We start from the raw sequence: 13289 nt of genomic DNA on the forward strand, positions 1-13289 counted from the left end.
CTATCCCTTTAAACATGTTATTCATGATCTCTTACCTAGCTTGATGAGTGTCTGGTGACATTTTTTGCTGTTCTAAAAATAACTAGTTAGAAGGGCCTGTGTCATGTTAAAACTGCGTAGAAATTCAGGAAATTAGCTTTAGGGGGGGGGGGGGAGTTGACCCTCTGCTTTTCGGTATTATATAACGTTAGGAGTGCAGCAAATGCTTGTTTCCGGAGAGCGTTGATGGTCTTGAACGTACCCTTCTTCCTTACCCCTTTCCCGGGCAAAAAAAATCTGCTACTAAAAAAACGCTAGGCGCGTGTTAAGAAATTGAAACGCATGAGTCTGGTTGATTCGTTTTCCACAGTTTAGCTACTCTATTTTCAAAGTATTGTAACTTATTAGAGTTGTTTGTTACGGTTAGAGTCCCGCGTCGGTTGAACAGACGGGACTGTGAGGCAAGGCCGCGACAGTTGGGGTTTTTGGGAGGTTTGCTGGACACTCCTAGAAGCTGGGGGGGAATGTCCGGTTGGCCGCGTGGGTAAGCCAATGCAATGGGTTTATACCGTTTATCTTATTCAGTAGTGAAAATGAGCCATGTGCATCAACTTATTCCACCAGAACCTGGAACTGTAGACCAGAGAGCGAAAATGCCTTGGTAAATTGTGACGTTATACTTCCAGTGGTCTTCGTGTGCAATTTGGTTGTGATCCCGGAAGCTAGTCTCGCTAGCTAACGTTGACTGTTCAGTAACAGTTAAACAGTCCGCTTAGAAAGCCGTTGTTATCATGGCCAGCAGTCGGCTAGTAGTTGTTTGCTAGCTGGCTGGACACGTTCGCTAACGTTACCGGCATCTTCACTACGGGTTACAGTCAAGAATACGTTTTTTTCTGTCATGTAAGAATGTAACAATTTGCTAATCACAGTTTTAGTTACCCACTTTTAAGTAGCACGGTGCATATTGTGGCATTGATTGGTGAAGATATTACTAAATGTATTTGCCTAAATGAAAGGTTGTATCGCTCGCAGCAGTAACATGCAGTTTGTTGATTAGCTAGCTAACCAACGTTACGTTGTTTCCCAGACTGGTGGGGTGGGCCTCATGAATTTGTTATTTTCATTGTATGTGAAGACCAGCTTGTTACAATGTTGCGCAGTTTGAAGCACATGTATTGGAATTGTATATTTCATGTTGCCACTTTTTGTTGCAATCCACAGACGTGCAAGAGGTACTAGGGCTGCAGTACTGCAGTTTGTTCGATTTTTATTTTTAGTCGAAATAGCTTTGTTAAAGGGTGCACTTTTAACGATAGGGACCGGGTTACTTTTCACTTTTGGAGCGTTGTAATAAGTAGGACAATTTATGTCATAATCAGCTGGCCTGCATTTGGTGGCGGAAAACCAGGCGTTACAACCATGTGTGGTGATCATTTTGTCCCAACCGACTGAGAGATACCACAAGTGGAAGGCTCGTTTCGTTGACAGGCTCAGGCTGAATTTCGGCGCTGTACCAACCGTCATTGGGTACAGCACCATATGGGACATCACCAAGTGTAAGAGACAGGTAATATTAGCGTTCTAAATGGCCAAACTGGCTTGTCAACCTTGTGGTAGAGAGGATACTGTCATAAGTCAAGACTTCTCGAACAGCTCAAGTGAACAGTGCTCACATGTAATAGGTTCAGGTCAATAAAGCTGTTGGTATGAGTAGACTAAGTGATGGCAGCTGTGTAGGAACTTTGTAATTGAGGGGCACATCCATGCCTCACACAAACATCAAATTCCATAAAATCCAGGTGTGCCAGGGTTTTATGCCTGCCTCTGTTCTCTTCTTGGCCGCGTTCCCCTGCTCAGACGTTCTGATGCGTCAAGCAATGGTTGCTTGCCACGTTATCGACTGTTGTCGGGCACCAGATTTAAATAACATAGATTCAGTAAAAATCAACCTATCCTGGCGTTGTAAGATCTGGCATGTGTCAGGAACGCCTGGGCAGAGGAACGTGCCCCGTCTCATAGTTTTCTACCTGTTTATTTGCAGCATGCAGAGTGAAGATGGAGATGAAATGCTGTGTGTTGACACAGACTCTGATGTGGCGGAACAGCGGGAGAGTTATAAAGTTAAAGTGAAATGGACGCATGAGGAGGTGAGTGATTGATCTGGACTGAACTCTGGGCCTTGTGTCAGAACTAAGATGGCCTCTTTTACTTGTATACTGTCCACTGTAACCTTAACATTAACCAGAAGCTCTCAGCCCTGACCTAAAAGTGCTATGAAGGAAGAAGAGAATAATTGCTGCTCTAAGTAGTGTAGTGGTATGTTCTCTAAGTTGTTTCTCTCTTGTACTTGCAGGATGAGAATCTAAAGATCCTTGTGCACAACTTTGGAAATAGTGACTGGACAACTATCGCCAGCTTCCTACCAGTGAGTGTTGGGGACAGATTTTGGGATAGATATAGCACAGGCTATATGGCAGAATTGTAGAAGAGAATTATAGTCCTATTTTTTCTATTATGCAGGCTCTTATTAATAGTATCGATCCTGTCTGTGAAAACCTTACAAAAGTAGATTTCTTATAGGGGCGTACAGAGTATCAATGTATGCACCGCTATATGAAGGCTCTAGATCCAGATTTAATCAAGGGGACTTGGACCAAGGAGGAGGACGACAAGGTGAGCAATGAAAAACAAATGCCATTATACAGACATGTATAGATAGATTATTGTCCTTAGAAAGTGAAGGATACATAATCTCTCTCATCATTGTTCCTCTCTGTAGGTCATTGAGCTGGTGAGTAAATATGGGACCAAGCAGTGGGCGATGGTGGCCAGGCACCTGAAGGGTCGCCAGGGGAAGCAATGCAGGGAGCGATGGCACAACCACCTCAACCCGGACGTGAAGAAGTCCTCGTGGACCCCAGAGGAGGACCTGATCATCTACAAAGCCCACTGTGTCCTTGGGAACCGCTGGGCGGAGATTGCCAAGCTTCTACCTGGAAGGTAACTGACCGCAGCAAGGTTCCACATTAACTTTTTTTTCTCACTGGGCCTGGCCAGACCAGTTGACCCAGAATCTCCTGTCCCAAACAAAATTTCTACTGGCCTGGACCTAGGGTAGTTTAAATACATTAGAGTTATGCAGGGCCCATAGATTAGAGTGCTGTCTCTCTGTTATTCAACTACAAATAGGCAACATTTTAATGTGTTAAAAGCTGCGTAATATAAATTGTTAATGCAAATGTTTGCTTTATTCTTGTGAAGCTGAGATCTACTGTGCCGTCGGAAAGTATTCAGACCCCTTGACTTTTTCCACATTTTGTTACATTTACAGGCTTATTTTAAAATGGATTAAATACATAAAAATCCTCAGCAATCTACACAGAATACCACATAATGACAAAGCAAAATGTTTAAAAATTATTTTTCTTTTGTGAATGTATTAAATTTAAAAACATAAATACCTTATTTAAATAAGTATTCAGACCCTTTGCTATGAGACTCGAAATTGAGCTCAGGTGCATCCTGTTTCCAGTGATCATCCTTGAGATGTTTCTACAACTTATTTTGAGTCCACCTGTGGTAAATTCAATTGATATGATTTGGAAAGGCACACACCTGTATATATCAGGTCCCACAGTTGACAGTGCATGTCAGAGCAAAAACCTAGCCATGAGGTCGAAGGAATTATCCGTAGAACTCTGAGACAGGATTGTGTCAAGGCATAGATCTGGGGAAGGGTACCAAAAAATGTCTGCATCATTGAAGGCCTCCATCATTCTTAAATGGAAGAAGTTTAGAATCACCAACTCTTCCTAGAGCTGGCTGGCCGCCCGGCCAAACTGAGCCATCGGGGGAGATGACCAAGAACCAGATGGTCTCTCTGACAGGGCTCCAGAGTTCCTCTGTGGAGATGAGAGAACCTTCCAGAAGGACAACCATCTCTGCAGCACTCCACCAATCAGGCCTTTATGGTAGAGGGGGCAGACGGAAGCCACTTCTCAGTAAAAGGCACATGACAGCCAACTTGGAGTTGGCAAAAAGGCACCCAAAGAACTCAGACCATGAGAATCAAGATTCTCTGGTCTGATGAAAGCAAGATTGAACTATTTGGCCTGAATGCCAAGCACCACGTCTGGAGGAAACCTGGCACCATCCCTACGGTGAAGCATGGTGGTGGCAGCATAATGATTTTGGGATGTTTTTCAGCAGGAGAGACTGGTAGGCTAGTCAGTATTGAGGCAAAGATGAACGGAGCACAGAGAGATCCTTGATGAAAGCCTGCTCCAGAGCTCTCAGGACCTCAGACTGGGGCGACGGTTCACCTTCCAACAGGACAACAACCCTAAGCACACAGCCAAGACAAACCAGGAGAGGCTTCTGGGACAAGTCTCTGAATGTCCTTGAGTGGCCCAGCCAGAGTCCGGACATGAACCCGATCGAACATCTCTGGAAAGACCTGAAAATAGCTGTGCAGCGACGCTCCCCATCAAACCTGACAGAGCTTGAGAGGATCTGCAGGGAAGAATCGGAGAAACACCCCAAATACAGGTGTGCCAGGCTTGTAGCATCATACCCAAGAAGACTTGATGCTGTAATCGCTGCCAAAGGTGCTTAAAAAAAACAGAGTAAAGGGTCTGAATACTTATGTAAATATGATATTTCATGATTTTTTTGAATAAATTAGCAAAACAAATGTAGCTGTTTTTCTTTGTCATTAATGGGTATTGTGTGTCGATTGAGTGGGGGGATCAATTTTAGACCTAATACTTTCCCGAAGGCACTGTACATTAGGGAAAAGGTGCCACTGTCTTCCTATGTTTGTAAACAATATACAGTGCCTTGCAAAAGTATTCGGCCCCCTTGAACTTTGCGACCTTTTGCCACATTTCAGGCTTCAAACATAGATATAAAACTGTATTTTTTGTGAAGAATCAACAACAAGTGGGACACAATCATGAAGTGGAACGACATTTATTGGATACTTCAAACTTTTTTAACAAATCAAAAACTGGACAATTGGGCGTGCAAAATTATTCAGCCCCCTTAAGTTAAATACTTTGTAGCGCCACCTTTTGCTGCAATTACAGCTTTAAGTCGCTTGGGGTATGTCTCTATCAGTTTTGCACATCAAGAGACTGAAATCTTTTCCCATTCCTCCTTGCAAAACAGCTCGAGCTCAGTGAGGTTGGATGGAGAGCATTTGTGAACAGCAGTTTTCAGTTCTTTCCACAGATTCTCGATTGGATTCAGGTCTGGGCTTTGACTTGGCCATTCTAACACCTGGATATGTTTATTTTTGAACCATTCCATTGTAGATTTAGCTTTATGTTTTGGATCATTGTCTTGTTGTAAGACAAATCTCCGTCCCAGTCTCAGGTCTTTTGCAGACTCCATCAGGTTTTCTTCCAGAATGGTCCTGTATTTGGCTCCATCCATCTTCTCATCAATTTTAACCATCTTCCCTGTCCCTGCTGAAGAAAAGCAGGCCCAAACCATGATGCTGCCACCACCATGTTTGACAGTGGGGATGATGTGTTCAGGGTGATGAGCTGTGTTGCTTTACGCCAAACATAACGTTTTGCATTGTTGCCAAAAACTTCAATTTTGGTTACATCTGACCAGAGCATCTTCTTCCACATGTTTGGTGTGTCTCCCAGGTGGCTTGTGGCAAACTTTAAACGACACTTTTTATGGATATCTTTAAGAAATGGCTTTCTTCTTGCCACTCTTCCATAAAGGCCAGATTTGTGCAATATACGACTGATTGTTGTCGTATATGGACAGTCTCCCACCTCAGCTGTAGATCTCTGCAGTTCATCCAGAGTGGTCATGGGCCTCTTGGCTGCATCTCTGATAAGTCTTCTCCTTGTATGAGCTGAAAGTTTAGAGGGACGGCCAGGTCTTGGTAGATTTGCAGTGGTCTGATACTCCCATTTCAATATTATTGCTTGCACAGTGCTCCTTGGGATGTTTAAAGCTTGGGAAATCTTTTTGTATCCAAATCCGGCTTTAAACTTCTTCACAACAGTATCTCGGACCTGCCTGGTGTGTTCCTTGTTCTTCATGATGCTCTCTGCTCTTTTAACGGACCTCTGAGACTATCACAGTGCAGGTGCATTTATACTGAGACTTGATTACACACAGGTGGATTGTATTTATCATCATTAGTCATTTAGGTCAACATTGGATCATTCAGAGATCCTCACTGAACTTCTGGAGAGAGTTTGCTGCACTGAAAGTAAAGGGGATGAATAATTTTGCACGCCCAATTTTTCAGTTTTTGATATGTTAAAAAAGTTTGAAATATCCAATAAATGTCGTTCCACTTCATGATTGTGTCCCACTTGTTGTTGATTCTTCACAAAAAAATACAGTTTTATATCTTCATGTTTGTAGCCTGAAATGTGGCAAAAGGTCGCAAGGTTCAAGGGGGCTGAATACTTTCGCAAGGCACTGTAAGTATAAACAAACACTGCATAGCCTCAAAATATGGTTAAAACTATCATTTTGATATCATGGATGGTCAATCCTTGCATCTATACCTCTGTCTTGAGTGGTTACATTTCTCCAGGCCCATTCCTCAGCTTTTTAGCAACTCTGAGACGGGGTGTCCGCTTTGTCATTTTTTTCAATTCAAGATTCTAGCTTTAAGATGCAGTTGCCCCTTTAAGAACTGTTTTTTGCTCTGCACAGCTAGCGTTTGAACACATCAACTCACTTCGCTAGACAATTACCCGCAAGTTGTTTCTGAATGTAAGTCACTCTTATTATTATTATTATTATTATAACCAAAATCTACAACATGTAGTTAATAATTTTCGCTAAGTCTAGTAATATTTACTAGTTATTGGTGCTCTGATTTCAAGAAGTTGTTGTGGCTCTTGGTGGTGGTCGATTGAACGGCTAATCATATTGCTCCAATAGTGCCGTGCTGAATGCGATGCCGGCAATATTAGTTTTCAATGGAAGACCAGAGCAGCGCACGGAAATCTCGAACTGAAACACGCTGAAAGGTTTTGGGCCTGATTGAGCCAGTGACTGTGAGATCTACTGGCCCAGACATGTTTTTACTGGCCTGGGTGACATTGTTAATCATCATTTATGTGGAACCCTGCCAAATGCTATGAAACACCGGTCGCATTCAGATCCTAACAGGATTTGATTATTCAAACAATGACACGTCCAATTTACTAGTCAATTTTAATAGAAAGTCAGTGTAGTTTTGCTCTCCGGGAATGACACACCGCTTTTCTACCTCCGTAGGACGGATAATGCTGTGAAAAACCACTGGAACTCAACCATCAAACGTAAAGCCGAGATGGGAGCATATGTTATGGATGATGACGGGAGCCCGCTACCACCCACTTCTCTGGAGCAGGGCGAGGTCAGCCCTTTGTATTCTTCACATACTAACAAGCACTATGTTTCACCTAACCCACCACCTACTACTCTGTTACAGGGCGAGGTCAGCCCTTTGTATTCCTCAAATACAAACAGTCACCCTGTCACTTCCAACACTTTTAGCTATTTGAATTTACTTGAACAACAAACGAAAAAAAGAGGTATGTGCTGTTGTTTGCTAACTTAGGTTATCTTGGCTTACAGGTAGATTTTCGTTGTGACGTTGTTTTGGACACGGAGCCTGAACCTCCAGAGGTGGTAAGAACGCCATATCCTTGACTCTTTCTCTGTTTGCGCATTACTCACCTATGTCTGTGGGAGGCCAAACAGCAGTGAGGTGTAATGTGTTCTGTTATCCTCCAACCAGGCATAATGGTTGTCACTAACCAAATGAAGCCTGTTGAGCGTTATTTTTTTCTGTTTTTTTTCTTTCATTTTTCTCCACAGTGTAAATATTGAAACGTTCAATCCTTTTCACCCATTCTCTTTGTTCTCTATAGATGAGACAGTATAGAGAGGCTATAGACCCCATGCTAAAAATTAGGCCAAAAAAGGACTCTCACCCAGTCAGGTCAAAGACAGTGGTGTTCCCGCCTGTCTTAGCCAAGAGGGACTCCAACAGCCCCTGCTCTAGCAGCGTCCCCACTCTCCACCAGTCTCGCCAGAAGAGCATCACAGAGGCCGTATTGCGGATGATAGCGGAGGACATGCTGCCCCTCAGCTTCGTGGAGGGCTCAGGCTTCAGGAGCTTCATGTCTGTGATCGGCCCCCAATATCAGAGGCTGTCCCAGCGTGCCGTGGGCCTCCGTCTGTACGACGACGTGGAGAAGGCAATCAAGCCCCATCTGATCCGCGACCTGAAGACCTGCTTGGCTGCCAGCGCGGGCGATGCCGTTGTCCATGCCACCCTGGACCTCTGGGCCAGCCCCTACGCCGACCCTGTTGTCGCCGTGCAGTTGCACTTCCTGGATGATGACTGGCACATCCACCGGCCCACCGTGGCCTTTCGCCACATCGGCCACAAGAACATGAACGTGGCCATGGCCCGGGAGCTGGAAGCCGTGCTGCTGAGCTACGGCCTGTTCCCCAATAATCTGGGTTACATCATCACCAACGAGGCCAAGCACACCATCGCTGCCTACGACCTCTTTTGCGACTATAGGATCATGTGCTCGTCTCAGAGGGGCGATCCGGACGAGGAGGAGATGCTAGCCTTCCTGGGTGACAAGATGCTCACGGAGGACTTCTCAGAGATCCAGTTTGGCACGCGCGTGGGCTGCGTCGCCAACATGCTGCAGCTGGTGATCAAAGAGGCTCTAAAGAACTCTCGCGTGGTGGAGAACCTGCTGTCTCAGGTACACAACGTGGTGGCCTTCTTCCGCCGCAGCGCCTACTGGAACGAGGTGCTGCTGAAGGAGTGTGGCCTGTCACTGGCCCCCTCACCCGGCGGCTGCCGCTGGAATTCCACCTTTGTGTCGATGCGGCGGATGGTACAGGAGGCTGTGTGGGGCTCAGTCATGACCCTGCTTGCCCAGGCCCGCATTGAGGCCAAGGACTCGTCCAGCTCCCCGCCCATGGTGAGGGCCAAGCGGGAGCAGGTGGTGGACATCATCGGCCTGCTGGAGCCCTTTGAGGAGGCCATTCAGGTGCTTCAGAGCGATGCCGTCACCTTCTCCCTCATCATCCCCTCCCTGATCGGCCTGGACAAGACCCTGGAGACCCGCTCCACCAACTACAGCCACTTCTCCAAGGGGCTCCGCTCCGGCCTGCAAACACACTTCCAGCCCCTCTTTCTGCAGAGGGACCTGATCCTGGTCACGGTGCTGGACCCCCGCATTAAGCTCCAGCCCTTCGATGACGTGAAGCAGGAGGGGGACGCCGCCTCCCTGGCCGCCCCCTCCAAGTTCCAGGTCCAAATGCTGGTCAAGTCGTTGGTCAGCGACATGGATTCCTCGAACCCAGTGAAGCAAGAGGAGAGTGAAGAGATCCAGGAGGACTCTGAGGCCTCCAGCTCTAACAGTGGCAGCGGCAACCTCAAGCGCAAGTCCATCTTCAGTTTCCTCCAGCCTGCGACCAAGAGCATGAAGTTGTCTGAGCTGGACCAGTACTTGTCAGAGCCTGTGCTGGATGGGGACTGCTCCACCCAGGTTTTCTGGAGAGACGCCTCACGGTTTCCCCAGCTGCAGAGAGCGGCCAGGAAGCTGCTGGCTGTGCCTGCCACCTCAGGCGGCTTTGATCGACTCTTCCCCATGGCGTCCTGCATCGTCAGGGCCAAGAGGAGCCGGCTGCCCCCTCACACCACTGAGAGGCTGCTGATCTACAGGGAGTCCCTGAGGGCGAAAGACGGGAGGTCCAATTTCAATGGCGCCACTAAACCGTCATAGACATGCTGAACACAGTGCCTGCTACTGCCCTATATATCTCATTGTCAGTCCTGTGCGTGCAGGGTCTCTTACCCTAATCTGTTACTCGATTGTCATCCAAGTTTACATGATTGAACAATGAGCCGGGACAAAACCCTGCACACCAAGGATTGAGCTTTGAGGGCTGAGTGATGTCATGTCAACAAATGTAACACAACAGAAATAATACCTCTAAATAATGTTATTTTTGTAATTATGAAGTTAATACATTTTAGATTATGTAAAAAAATTGGAAAAAACATGTTTGGTACACCTTGTAATGGACAATATGGTAAGATGGCCAATTATCTTTGAGTGTATCCTGGAAACGTTTCTTTACTTTTTGTGTTTGGAGTTTGAATCTGCAAACGGATATCGTAAATGAAATCTTCTACATAAGCATTCTTTTCATTACCTACTGTAGTGTTTTCTTTAAAGGGGCAATCAGCAGTTGCTACAGCCGTTTTTGGACTTATCATTAATTTATATATACCCATTGATTCATGAAGAATATGACTTATAAATGCCTCATGAGCTTAACTCAACTGCCATACCCTATCAGAACCTGAAATATAAGTTTGTTTTACTCTAAAACTATATTATATTTTGATATCACGGATGGTCAGTCCTTGCATCCAATGGCCCTGTCTATGAATTTGAGAGTGGTTACTTTTCTCTAGCCCCATCCCTCAGTTCTTTACTGAAACAGGGATGGTGAGGACGCTTTGTTATTGTTTCTGCTGCCGATTGCCGCTTTAAGGATCAAGTAGCAATACAGGGAACCTGTATTGTGACAATTGAGGTCATTGAATGGTGAGTTTTTTTTCTGATTTGTTTGGTCAAACACAACTTTCAATCAATGGACATTGTTTGCATATATTACTGTAAACAGGTCTTCATCTTGTTGACATATTTCACCAATAGAAAGTGCACTTTTCTCTACCTCTTCATATCTCTACAACTTTGAGGTTTCAGTTGCTTTTCACTGTGAACTCTTGCTTGGGGATTAATCGCATAGCAAGTAGTGCTAGAATAGTAGATTGATATACTGCTTTTCTTTTGAAGCTGCACAAATGTTAATTTGTATCGGCTTGGAATGAGTGATCATTTCTAAGTGTACTTATTTAAATAAAACAGTTCCTTAAGAAATTCATTTGAATTTGAATGTACAGTAGGGGCAGTTTTTGTTAACTAATGATGAGTAATGACAGAGTAAGATGCCTTTATACTGTATGCAACTGAGTAGAGCAGTTAAGTGGTTTCCTTGCCCAAGCCTATAGTATTGGCAGTATTTCCCCTCCCTGAGATTGTCTGGATATGTCACTATTTCATTCTTTATTCTTATTAATTTTGTGAATAAATAATTTTCTAAGACTAAAATGTGTCAGGATATCCACACAACTGTAATTTCTCCATGTATTTATTCTATTTTCTTGAAACTAACAATGCCTTGAATGTATGCAATTTACTCCAATCATGTAATGTCATGGATTTCGATTTTTTAATTTTTTATTGGGCTTATTTTGGGGGAGATTGTGTTAAACAAATGCACCCCCCTCGATGTTTCATGAACTACTGGTAATTCATATAGTACTGTGTCCAATTTTCCCTTTCTCTCACAAAACAACTGTCTTTAGTTGGGCTGAAATGTATGGAAAATAAAGACATTCAATTTTATTGTATTTTTTTTCAGTTTCAGGTTCTCATTTTTGTTTTGTCTGCATAATAATTATGTGCAAATCCCTACTGAAGAATACACATCTAAAGGTTGTATCCACATAGTAGAGTACGCTATTATTGACAGCAGGTTACTATAAACCTCTAGAGGGCAGTCAATCGCAGGCGCGCTCTGAACGTTCCTGGGGGTAGAAGTCAGAGAGGAAGAGGTGAAGCGAGAGGTTTCACTCGACAAAATCTGTCTAAAATAAGCCCTTGCGTTTATATGGCCTTATTTTGCACCTAAACCCAAGTATTATGTTTTTGAGATTAAACATTAACATCATATACCGTTTACAATAATCCGAAAAGGCTTGTATCCAGGTAATGAGAAACTCTGCCTGCACGGTTACACAGGCTCGGTTTCGCATATCAACAAACAAATCACTTAATTAAGGGCAGGCTATACCTGGGCAGTTCAATCCACTATAATAATTCCATAACTGATTTTTGCTGATACACCGTAGCCTACTGGTTTAGGCTACTTTGACCCCTAATTTGAATAGATACATTTCTACTTATAATTTCCGACATTTGGTAGGCCATTTGTCATTTATAGTTCGATACATGTCATAACGTGTTGCCCCAGAAGACTAAGTCAAGTAGTGCTCACCAGAATAATGTTTTACATCGATAGAATGAATGCATTAGTAATATATTTAACACCGGTAAAGTTGTCTGTTTTGTTTAGAGACACTGTAGAAAACGCAATAACAGTGGAAAGATTTTGCATGCGAACAATGTCATCAGTTTGACCGGTTTCAAGGAATTTAAATGCTGAAAAAACGATTAAACACATTTCTGATAAGACTTCAGTTTGTCTTTGGTGCATATTTTATGTGGTTGAAATACTGTCTACTTGCACAACAGTGTCAAAGATAAGTTACACCTGCATTTGCATTTTTTCAAGAGATTCTGAAATAAATAAGTAGTATTTCTCCACTTCAGTTCCCGAGATAAAATAAAAAGGTGTTCTATAATTGAAGGCCAACTGCAAGAAATGTACAATTCTGCAGGATTTAATATTATATTACGCTACATGTGAAAGGTTATAGGCCTACAGTCAGTATCCATATTTCAGTTCATATTCAATATAACCCATATTAACTTAAATCAGAAATATGCTTATTCACGGATACAATGATACTCGTCAGCGAGATATCAAATGTACATGTAAACAGTTTATCCCGAATTAGAGTTTACTATCGGGACTGTGCGCATGTAAACGTGGTCCTTGTCGCCTGCCTTCGCGCAATTGGGACAACGACTCCCATTGTTAGGGCGGAGACATTGGCACTCGTCATTATATTCTGATTCTAAACTGCGCAAAATGTATTGTAAAGTTTTATTTATTACAGTTAGTAGTAGCAAAGATTTGGCACACGGACTACACATGAATGAGATCGAAAAGAAACGTACATAAACCGCAGAGTCCAAAATGTTGCATATACCTTTTGTATTTTGTCGTTTGAGTTTAAACAGCTAAACTACTGGACCTATTAACAACCGTACGATGAATGTAAAGAGAATAAATTAACCAGCTAGCTATCGTTTCTTTATTAGTTATGGGCTCGAACCATCCGGTTTATAATTATGCCGGCCTGACAACATACAGAATAGTTGGAAAAGTATTGAGACCCCTTGACTTTTCCCACATTTTGTTACATTTACAAAAGCTTATTCTAAAATTGATATATATATATATTTTTACCCACATCAATCTACACACAATACCCCAAAATGACAAAGCAAAAACATGTTTTTAGAAACATTTGCAAATGTATAATAAAA

General features: G+C 43.4%; 1 protein-coding gene across 8 annotated transcripts; it reads left to right on the plus strand.

Moving 5' to 3' along the window:
• Positions 1–218: 218 nt before the first annotated feature.
• Positions 219–11464, plus strand: mybl2a (v-myb avian myeloblastosis viral oncogene homolog-like 2a). 8 transcript variants are annotated; one of them, XM_046343386.1, is made up of 9 exons: positions 219–879; positions 1359–1535; positions 2021–2126; positions 2333–2404; positions 2560–2652; positions 2759–2979; positions 7243–7363; positions 7585–7638; positions 7881–11464. In XM_046343386.1, exons 2-9 carry the CDS (start codon positions 1519–1521, stop codon positions 9762–9764), a joined length of 2568 nt encoding a protein of 855 aa, XP_046199342.1. In that variant the 5' UTR covers positions 219–879; positions 1359–1518; the 3' UTR covers positions 9765–11464. The 8 variants fall into 8 exon arrangements, with proteins under 8 accessions (XP_046199342.1, XP_046199343.1, XP_046199344.1 ...); XM_046343387.1 differs by having other exon boundaries at positions 219–523; XM_046343388.1 differs by having other exon boundaries at positions 219–1546.
• Positions 11465–13289: the final 1825 nt, after the last annotated feature.

The sequence above is a fragment of the Oncorhynchus gorbuscha genome, linkage group LG03, assembly GCF_021184085.1.
Source record: "Oncorhynchus gorbuscha isolate QuinsamMale2020 ecotype Even-year linkage group LG03, OgorEven_v1.0, whole genome shotgun sequence".
Classification (NCBI taxonomy): Eukaryota; Metazoa; Chordata; class Actinopteri; order Salmoniformes; family Salmonidae; genus Oncorhynchus; species Oncorhynchus gorbuscha.

Excerpts from the sequence above, each read along its gene's own strand:
- mybl2a (XM_046343382.1), top strand. The coding sequence starts at position 537 with ATGGGTTTATACCGTTTATCTTATTCAGTAGTGAAAATGAGCCATGTG. Across the intron at positions 2,405-2,559 it reads CTATCGCCAGCTTCCTACCA|GGGCGTACAGAGTATCAATG; the intron begins GTGAGTGTTGGG and ends GATTTCTTATAG. Across the intron at positions 2,653-2,758 it reads CCAAGGAGGAGGACGACAAG|GTCATTGAGCTGGTGAGTAA; the intron begins GTGAGCAATGAA and ends TCCTCTCTGTAG.